Below are 10,572 nucleotides of genomic sequence, written 5' to 3' on the forward strand. Positions count from 1 at the left end.
ATTGTTAACATAACGATTTTTTAATACTAACTATTTTTTATAGGTCCCCAAAATCCCCAAAATAATTAAATGGGGGAACCATAAAGAAATCATTAATATTAAAAAAAAGGTTAAATAAATAACTGGATATTATTCTTTGAAGTCTCCTAAAGAGAAAACGAGTTTGCAAATTGAAAAATATTGACTTTTAAAGATTTTATCTCTGACGGGACACCCTAATGTGCATATATGTCATATCGGGCGAGATCTTACAGAAAAAATCACACCCCACGAAGCAAGCACAATATGATTAAATTTGTATAATCAGAACATGCACTTTGGAACAATGAATTTTTTCAAAAACACAAATGTTATTTAAAGGCCCGTTGCTACAGTCAATAGCACGTTGCACTGCAGTTCAATATAAGTAAATTTTAACACAAACCTAAACCAAAACCACAAACTTTACGTCGACAGATAGTGGCCAGGGTTACCTTTCGGTCATAAATTTATAATTTCTTTTCTAATTAGAGTATCTAGAATGCAGTCCGCCTGTTACAAATTTTGAAAGCAAAAACTGAAAATTGGAGTTTTGGCCACAGAAAGTGCTTATTTCAACAATAGTGCAACAATACTATTTTTCCTAAATTATCCATCTCAAAAGTTTAAACTACTGTTACATTTGCTAACTTTGCTTTCGAGATGATACTACTTTTCCTTTTCCACAACATCTCTGGAGACCTTTATCAATGATCGTTTGGCTGCCTGCTCTATGCTATGTGGATTGGCGAAGGCTCTAAAAAATATCGTATATTACCACCCCGGGGCAGGTTCACATTTCAAGACGTTGTAGTCTTGTGAGTGGGCGCCTCTCAGTCACTAGGTTTATGACCAAGGAATACATCCGTCTGGGTATCCGAGTGCTGTAGCTGCAGGATTTTTTGTGGCTCTGGATGTCGTCATATTAACGTGTTTCTTCGATGAGAGTTTAACGTCAATGTTAAAGCTGAAATATCTCACTTCCGAGATATCACTTCCTCCGCATTCCATTTCTAGATAGCGTTTGCAGGAGTTCGTCTAATCATCATTTCGTGTTGTTTCCGGGATTCTTGTCATGTTATGGCACATTCAATATCTTAAGTCTGCAATAAAATTTTAAAACCATAAAATATTTAACACATTTACGTAGTTCACTTTATTTCCATTAGATACTGGTATAAATACAGATTATTAAACTGGTCTAAAACTTTACTTTCATAAAGTATGCATGTACTTAATTGCATTAAATATGTGAATGAAAGGCTGCAATTATAAACCAATGCGCGCCGGAGTACGTCTAGGCGTGGCATCGCCAGGCGTTATAATTTCTTGTTTCGGCGTCATTTGCTCCTCGCGTTGCGCCGCCTGCATTTTGCGCTCCTCCATTTGCTCCTGCGCCAATAGCATTTGAGTTTCCATTTCTTTTAAATGCTCAGCAGCCTGCTTCTTTTTCTCACGCCCACTGCGACCAGTCTCCTTAACAGAGAAAAACATAGGACCCAGCTCCGCCAGCCAATAACCATCGACAGCGGTAGCACATTGCATATACTCCTTAGCGGTCATTACAAGCTCATGATACACAACATAGTCGGGTGTTGTGCCAAGACCATACAACGCTGAGGTGGGATGCAGATGACAAGGCATGCCCGTACGCAAGTTAACATATTCGCCGATGCCTTTGAGACGCGCTGCCTGATAAAAGTATGCCGAACAAATGCATTTGCGCACAATATCCCAATCAGTGCCACATGATTTTACATTAAGTTTTTGCTGTACCATGATGTCCTTGAGCTGTTGACGTACTTCGCGTACTTTGCGCATTGCCTTAACGTGTATGAAATGCTCGTTGCACCAACTGGAATTATAACTGCAAGAAGAGAAAGAAGAAACCAGTTAATTACAGAGTTGAAATCTCAAATTTAAATCACTTACTTATTTTGCTTCCATTGCAGGTACACATTTAGATAGGTGAGATGGTCGGATTCCGGCACTTGAAACTTCTCACGCACTCCGTCTGCCTCCTCTTCGCGACCCTTTGGCCGATAGAAAATGGATGGAACGGAAAGCATGGACACTGAAATTGTAGGTTAAAATCAATGCACTGTTCTAAGAAAAAAATCGTTTTTACAAAAATTCAGTTATACCAACCAATTATAAGCACCTCCGCGCTGCACTCCATTTGACAGGAAACAATTAGCATTTGGCACTGCGGTGGATCAAGCGGAAATTCAGCCATCTGCCGTCCGAGCGGCGTTAGTGCGCCAGTATGATCCAGCGCACCAAGTATCCACAGCTGATACAACGAGTTGAGTATATTATCCTGAGGTGGGGGATCCATAAAGTGAAATTGCAGCAAATCCACCACACCCAGCGACTTCAGCAACAACACTGTATTCGCTAGATTAGTACGCTGTATCTCAGGTACTGTCAACGCCAGTAAATCCTCCTTGTATTGACGTTGTGTGTACAGACGAAAAGCCTGTCCGGGTCCTGTGCGCCCTGCTCGACCCGAACGCTGATTGGCGTTCGCCTGTGAAATAGGATAAATTTGCAATGCATCCATACCGATACGCGGATTGTAGACTTTCAGTTTACAATAACCCGAATCGATAACATATATGATGCCATCAACGGTCAGCGAAGTTTCGGCGATATTTGTAGCCACAACACATTTGCGTAAACCCTCCGGTGATTTTTGGAATATTTTCGCTTGCAAATCGGAGGGTAATTGTGAATAGATTGGCAGTATAGATAGCTCGGGCGCATTATCAATTTCGGCTAAGCGCTCGGCAAGCACTTCGCATGTTACCTCGATATCTTCCTGGCCCGGCATAAATAGTAACATATCACCTTCGTTGGGTGTGAGGTGCACTTGTAGAGTCTGCTTAACCGCTGATTCAACATAGTCCTCACAGGTATTTTTACTGAACATTACATCGACGGGGAATGTACGCCCAGGAATTGTAAACGTTGGTACATTACCAAAGAATGTGGCGAACTTTGTCGAATCCATTGTGGCCGAAGTGACGATCAACTTGAGATCATGGCGTCTAGCAACAATCTGAAATAGAGAAAACGCGTGAGTTAAGAATTAAGAAAGAACTTGGTTGGAAGTTTAAAATTACTTAAAATTACGCAATTAGTTTTATTCCTATGCGCCTATGAACCATCGCAAAACAAACTGTAATCTATTCGACAAAATTATCTTCGCAGAAAATAATAAAATATCTATTTAAGACCCTGAGATTACGCGAGATGATCTTACAAAGCTTGCAGAAGTAAGGTCGAGGACCAGTACAAGCCAATCTTAAAGAAGTATAAAAAGACCAGCCCGGGCACTAAGGAGGCTTGCTGAAGGAAATTTACAGACGTATCAAATAGATTAATAGAGAAACTAAATTTGAAGCCATCCTTTGGCCTATCGGACAACAGTAGGATTTTCTATTAAGAAACGTTTACAATTAAGAAGACGGTAAAGTACATAAAACATCAAACACCCGCGTGAACGCAGTTGAACATTTTCTCAGACAGCAGGACGGCACTTTTTTCCAAATCCTCGTCCTCAGTTACATAGGTCGGAATTAGTGGCAAACTGTAGCAGAGAGTTGGCCTTAATTTCTGATTACTTCGAAATTAATCTAATATGGGTTCCAGTGAGTGAAGTGCTCAGGGCATGAATCACGTAACTTTAAAACAATAGTCGTTCAAACGATACTAACAAAACGACATCGTAAAAACACTGATTTATGCATTTCTTTTGTTGTTACGTGTTATTGTTACTGTTACGTGAAGCAAAACTAGAATCGAGTTGACAATATCGCACAAACGATCAAACAATTTTTGGTTTTCTTGAAGCAACACAATCTCGACACGATATCGTTCAGACGATTGTCGTCATACGTGATTCATGCCCAGGAAAATCAAAAACAGAATTACCTAAACCAGGGCCATGTTAGCAACGGGCTAGGAATGTATGTACATAAAAACTGACGTCCACGTCTGTCCACACAGGATACTGCAGCAGCTTAAAAAAGCGGAGCTCGTATGAGACAGTTGAAAACTACTCTAACCAACCACCAACAGACAGACCTGCCAGAACGCTGCGCTAAAGACTGCCACGGGATGTTTTCAGAAGTCGCCTGAACACCATTCGCGCGGTGTGGCATAAAATCCTGCTAAACTTGATTTTTATTAAAAGGTAACCAGATTCTGTCTGACCGTATAAATGTCCGTGACGGTCCGAGACGGTATAAGAAAATAATTTGAATTTAATAATATAAAAATAAATAGTCAATATGTGGCGGTTCTATTATTATGAAACGCAGTGTATTGCGCCGGGCCTTTTGTAATAAATTCTTTAAAAGCTAGCAAGAAGGCGGAAAATGTAGAATCCTTTTGAAATGACACGCATTTCGAAGACTTACAGTGGAACCAGCGGCAGACCCAGAATTTGTTCGGGATGTTTTGCGGGAAATTTCGCCACTTATAGCGGTAGTTTTCAGTAATACGAAAACTTAAAATCGGGCAATAACTACGCCCACATCCCATATAACGGTAATCTAGAGAAATACAAAATCTTCGCTAAATCAGTAAATACTAAAGCTAATTTATTCAAAATTGATGCTTACAATAATTCTTTACCAAGAAATACGTTTAAGATAATATTGTGATACCGCCCACATATGACTGTATAAGTTTATCTCATTATGTCTCACTGAACGTTCTATCGAAGATGTTTAAAATAGGGGTAAAACCACCCCTGCTTACTATGTAGCGGTAGTTTTCGGAAAGGTGAAATACATATCGCTAGCTTAGAGTGAAATGTTGCTAAGTCCACATTTTATGAAAAATTAGTTTTTGATGCAGGAAGCAAGGAAAACTGAAAACGCACCGTTTCTGAAAGGATCTAACTGCTTGTTTTATTTCTACCCGTTTTATTCCGTAATGTGCAAAATTGCTAAGTCCAAAGTAGTCACAAAAAATTTGATAAGTCCAAAAAATATGAATATTTTTTTTACGCTATCGAATTCGATTTGTATTGAGGGTTTTGCAACAACATTATTTTTCAATATTTATATACATATGTATGTATGTATATTAGGCTGGGTCGATTTTGTATGGGGGAAAATAAAAGGCATTTGACCGTATTGTAAGAGTTATGATGTCTTAGGTCTAAGCCAATTGTTATTGGCCAAGAAAGATTAATTTAAAATTTATCTTTTGCCCGCGCAATTGAATCAAAGTTTATTAATTTTGAAAATGAAACTTTGGCTTGTAATATCTTTAGAAACCATGGAAAACTCTTCCTCAAAGATTAGACAAAAGTATAGTCCCGTTACAGTGGTCCAATTTGCAGCAACTTCACCAAGGCAGACGCCGAATTACAGCAAGAAAGAACGAAGACTTGCAGTATTTAAAAGCAACTTTGCCTAAAGACCATCATAATTTTTACGATAGTTTGCTACATGAATGATTTTTTTGTGTGTAGTTTAGTTTCAGCGAACAATACTATTAATTTAATATACCATTAATTGTTTGTTCATTATTATTTTAATGTATAAGTTGTTGTTTATAATAAACAAGTTCGCAACTACGTTTCAAATTAAAAATGGAACCGAAAATCCCATTAATGGGATAATAAAAGAACGGCCGCTGTGGTGTAGTGGTAAGCAGTGCGCGCTGCCACTGTACAGGGCCTGGGTTCAAGCCCTGGTCAAAGCAACATTACAAACAAATTTAGAAGAAAAGGTTTATCCTTAACACCGGTTGCCCCCCCCCCCCACAGGCAATGGCAAACCTCCGAGTGTATTTCTGCCATCAAAAACAGCGTAAAACTGTAAGTCCCTTCCCTTTGTGTGACAACATCAAGGCGCACGCCACAAATCGGAGGAGAAGCTCGGCCAAAGACTAACATATGTATAAGCCCCAATCTATTACATAAGGGAACAAAAATGGGAAACAATTTCGTTGCATCCAATGCTAAAGCTGTTTTGGATAGAATCCGTAAGTATAAAGTCTCCATCAGCTCTAGATTTGGAAAAAAAACGAGGTCAAAGTGTCAAAAAATCGCATTTTTGCAATATTTTAGAAGCCATAGCAAAGAAACTTAAGGTGATATTACGCTTAAATTAAAGCTACAAGTCTAGACTACTATCCCTGAAAATACCATCCCTGCACCTTGAATTGATGGTCACTTATAGTAATCAGCATAAAAAGTCTATCAAAAACAGCTTTAACATTTGATGCAACAAAATCACTATTCCCTTCTGTTATTATTATGATTAAAATAACCTAAACAATTTGTTCTAATAAATTGTTTCTTAAAATGTAACTACGAGATGGATTTTTCGTATTGTACATATTGGAAAAAATCATGGAAAATTTGCTAAGTCCAACAAAAAAATTTTAAGAAAAAAGTAGAAAATTTGCTAAGTCACAAAATTGTCTACAAAATTTGTAAAAAATCAGACTTCATAATTTTTTTTTTTTAATAAAGGGTAAATGAAAAACGCTAAACTTTGCATTCAAAGTTTTGCAAAATACTTAAAGAAAATTCCTTAGGAACGTTTTTTGTGCCTCCTGTACAATTGAAAAAAATGGACTTAGCAACTTTGCACTCTAAGCTAGCGATATATTTAATACTTGCGCCAGGTATTTAATGTTTGGCTCTGCCCGAACTTACACTTTCTTGCTTGTTTCATCCATATTTTACCCGTTTCAATAGCCACACCTGAAAAATCTTCGTTCGGATCTTTTTCGAAGTTAATGGGGATAAGCTTCACCTTTCTATTTGGGATTATGCTTTGGTCTTCCGGGCTGAGGTAATTGCAATCCTCAAAGCCATGTACTACGTGGTGGAACATATGTAGGTGGAGGGCAAGGAGTTTACGTGTCTGCAGTGACAACCTAGCTGCAATTAAGGCATTGGCATTGGTCGATCTTCCACTCAGCAGTCGAAATACTCCACGTACAAAATCATGTCTGAGCCGAACATTTGATGTGTTTATGGTGATGATAATGTAAATAACGCTAGGGCTCGAAGTGCTCTTAAAAAATGTAACTCCTCAAAGCGAGAGAGTATTTTGATTGATTTACGAGCTCTATTTTTTAAAACCTGCATGTGTGTGATCACATTATTTTAATAAATAGAAATAAAAAAGTAAAGTTCTGAACACATTGAAAACGACGAGCTACCGACCACAGCTTCCAATTTGTCATCTTTATTATCTAAGCGCTTTGTCGATGGCGACATGATTTCTTTGAACGCGGCAGCGACATCATGAATTTGTATGAGTTTGACATAAAAGAAGAGGAAGAACCTTATCTGTCGCCAGAAAAATAGAAATAGATCTAATCTGGCCACAACCACAGCCGTCGCGTGGCTCGTCGCCAAAATAATTATCTACATAAGAGTACGTGTTAAAATAATTTGACAGCTGTGGTTTGTAGCTCGTCGTTTTCATTGTGTTCGGGCTATAAGAAAGAAAATATTTTAGTTTTATTTTGGCCACTCCGAGTTTAGTTTTTGAATTCACCCGTGATGCAAATTTTCATAAGTAGATCAAATCTTCACATTTCATTTTTTTACGACCTTTGGGAATATTTAGAAATGTATCAGCAGGGGGTCCACCGGAAATTTTTGAAAGGGGTCTACAAGAAAGAAAAGTTTGGGAACCTCTGTTCTAAACCCTTAATTAGTATTCTTCGATTTGAGGGGGCGTTTAAACACCCGAACCCTAGCATGAATTGTCAAGATTCGAAAACCTTTACAAACAAGAAAAACGGAATTATTCCTCAAATTCACCATAGATGTATGTATATACGAGCCATGAGTCTAAAAAATGCACAAAAATACATTTTTTTTAGGTTTTCTCCGCACTTAAAGAGTTAATGAAAGTAATGAGAACAAATTTTGCCATACACCAAATGAAATACACCCAGTTTGTGGGAATGTTTGAACTGTGCTCAACTAAACTAAACTACAATCAGCTGTGTTTGAAATTAGGCAAATAACCTTAACAATTTAGATGGGTATTGGGTCAAGGCAACACGTGGATTTCGTAAGTAAGTAAATATCACTCGTATCTACACATTTCTTGGTAACTTTAATTCGTAATAGTGAGCTGAGGTAGCATAACAATGTACAGTCCTTTGGATAATCCTTAGTTGTGTGGTGTAAAGCCGAATAGCACACCAGCAAAGTCCTCGGGGTAGGTTCATGCAAGTGTATTTGTGCAAAGTCCTACCACTTCGAATGCAAAGCAACAATACACAACTCGGTCGTATTTGACGAAAACATTTCGGGAACTTACTTAAATAAGAGAAAATAATCGAACATTTTTCGCAATTTATTGAGAGTCAGTGGTTTTCATATGGATATATATTCACCATAGGAGGGGGAGCAGGGCGTTGTGGCAGTTGTATGCAAAAATTGGTGCGTGCGCATGGCTAGGCTCACACATCGAGCAAGCTGCTCAAAAAGTATTTAGGCGGCGGTCTGTACAACATGGTACGCTCCAGCGGCACATGTGACGAGGCACGTAGGCACGTTGTTTTTGATTTCTGGTTTATGTACAAATTGTAGGTATGTATGTAGATACGTTTGCGTTTTCAAGCCTCTTACATATGTACGTATGTACACTAGGATGGCGCGTCAATTCAAGGAAGAAAAATGTTATCGCATCTAATGCGAACACCTCCGCAAAGTAGCATTGGTACCTAGAACAAAAGCTGTGATCGAAACTAAATTTCGTGCTCGTAGTTTTAAGCACAAAACTATCAGAATGCTCTCAATGGGAATTATATAAGAACAAAACCCTGTAGAACGTTCCCAAGGAGAACAAAATGTCAACAATACTTGCAGGAACATTTCCAAGTGAACCAAATGGGAACAAGAGTCTCCGGAACGTTTTGGCAAAGACCAAAAAGGGGAGAAAAAGTCAAGGGACTTTCTCTTTAAGAACAATTTGGGAACTAAAGTTTCAGGATCTTTCTGACAGAAAACAAAACGGGAACAAATCGTCTGTGATATATTTGCAAAGAATTAAATGTGATAGAATTTTTTTTTCTGCTCTTAACTCTCAGAAAACAAAGGTTTTACTATAACATGACATAGGTGTAAATACTCGCTTTTTCCCAATGTTTGGTGAGATTTTTTCATTGTTCGAAAAATTCTTTTCGCAAAATTATACAAAAAACTAAGATCAAAAATTAAGAAAATTAAAAATGACATTTGCAAAGTCATGCGAAAAGATTCAAATATATATTCGAAAACTACATTGAATTCTCTAAAACATTTGTACAATTTCGCCTAATTCTCTAAAACATTTGTATAAGGCGCCGATTCCCGTATTTTATCGTAAATGTATCGTTCGTGAAGAAGGGGGTGAGTAAATAATGTGAAATTTGGTATTTATGACTTTTACTTTTCCCTCTCTAAGTCCGACCGGTCTTTTTATCAACTGTCATCATGACTATTTTCTACCTGCCTCCATGTAAGTAGTCGAAACACTATGCCCTGGTAGGAACTTTTTTGTTTTTTTTTTCAATTTTTTCTTTGTGAAGAACTTTTTAATTGTATTCAACTACTTTTTATTGTGTTACATTCATTGACAATGTAATCATTTTCCCTCAAAATTTATAAAATCTCTGCACTTTCCACTTAAATAATTTTTTTCGAAAAAGCATAAAATTCTAAAATCTGGCTAGACAGATCTCTTTAAAATCTCAAAATCTTTAATCTAAAAAAAAAATTAATCACATCGGTTGAAAAATTAAGGCTCTGGACTATTTTGAACGTAAATTCCAAATTGGGCACCACTGTGGGCCGATCGATCGATGCCGTCCTTAAATTGGCGCGCTGTCAAAAATCATCATGCCCACCGAATTTGTATGAAACATCCCATGTTTTATAATTTTATTTTTTGGCAGAGCTTTACGTGTTGAAGTTGGATGCAGAAGAGGGAAACAAATAAGTGAAAGAAGAAACGAGAGGAAATGAGAAAACATCAAAGTTTTCTTGCCTATTTAGATGTGGTACTTTTAGATCAGAAAATATGTAACAAGAGGGAGTCCGTTTGATTTTTCAACACTTTTAGAACGGGCACTATTTGGTAATTTTATCAGTTTTGTGGCAAAAAGTCGTACTTACAAAAATAAACTCTTTATCCTTCTTGCTTGATACAGGATACTTCAAATCAAATACCGATGCCTATTATAAAAAATGAACGGCAACTGCTTGCTTAGCAGGTGGTCAAAGTCGTTGTCTGTGAGTGAAGTATTGGAATCGATTTGGTGTGCTGTTTTTTAGCTCTTTTTAAATAACCATATTTAAGTTAATAAATGTCTAAAAAATTAACAAAATATAGAAAATAAAGAGAAAAGTAAGTACTTTTAAGATAAAATACATGGCTCTGATATAAGCTTTTATTATTACTTTTTATACCCGAGCGCACTTGTGCACAAGGGTATTATAACTTTGTTCACATAACGGTTGTTTGTAACAGGCAAAACGAATCGAGATAGATATAGACAAATGTATACATAAATGATCAG

The 10,572-nt window shown here is 37.4% G+C and overlaps 1 protein-coding gene and 1 long non-coding RNA gene across 3 annotated transcripts in view; one reads left to right on the forward strand and one right to left on the reverse strand.

Moving 5' to 3' along the window:
- Window positions 1-1,150: 1,150 nt before the first annotated feature.
- The window catches only part of Prp16 (ATP-dependent RNA helicase l(1)G0007), a 64,530-nt gene continuing 55,108 nt past the window's right edge, over window positions 1,151-10,572 (reverse strand). For both annotated transcript variants that reach the window (XM_017620192.1, XM_017620193.1), the window contains 3 exons: window positions 2,167-3,079; window positions 1,951-2,092; window positions 1,151-1,885 (listed from right to left, as the gene is read on the reverse strand). In XM_017620192.1, the coding sequence (XP_017475681.1) occupies window positions 1,288-1,885; window positions 1,951-2,092; window positions 2,167-3,079 (1,653 nt within the window). In that variant the 3' untranslated portion in view covers window positions 1,151-1,287. The remainder of the gene's footprint in view (window positions 1,886-1,950; window positions 2,093-2,166; window positions 3,080-10,572) is intronic.
- On the forward strand, window positions 8,420-10,175 carry LOC108365958 (uncharacterized). Its single transcript, XR_001848029.1, has 3 exons — window positions 8,420-8,602; window positions 8,663-8,732; window positions 9,949-10,175. It is a non-coding gene; the product is annotated as an uncharacterized LOC108365958 (long non-coding RNA).

Source organism: Rhagoletis zephyria, unplaced genomic scaffold, assembly GCF_001687245.7.
Source record: "Rhagoletis zephyria isolate East Lansing unplaced genomic scaffold, Rhagoletis_zephyria_1.1 Rzeph_scaffold_02074, whole genome shotgun sequence".
NCBI classification, from domain to species: Eukaryota; Metazoa; Arthropoda; class Insecta; order Diptera; family Tephritidae; genus Rhagoletis; species Rhagoletis zephyria.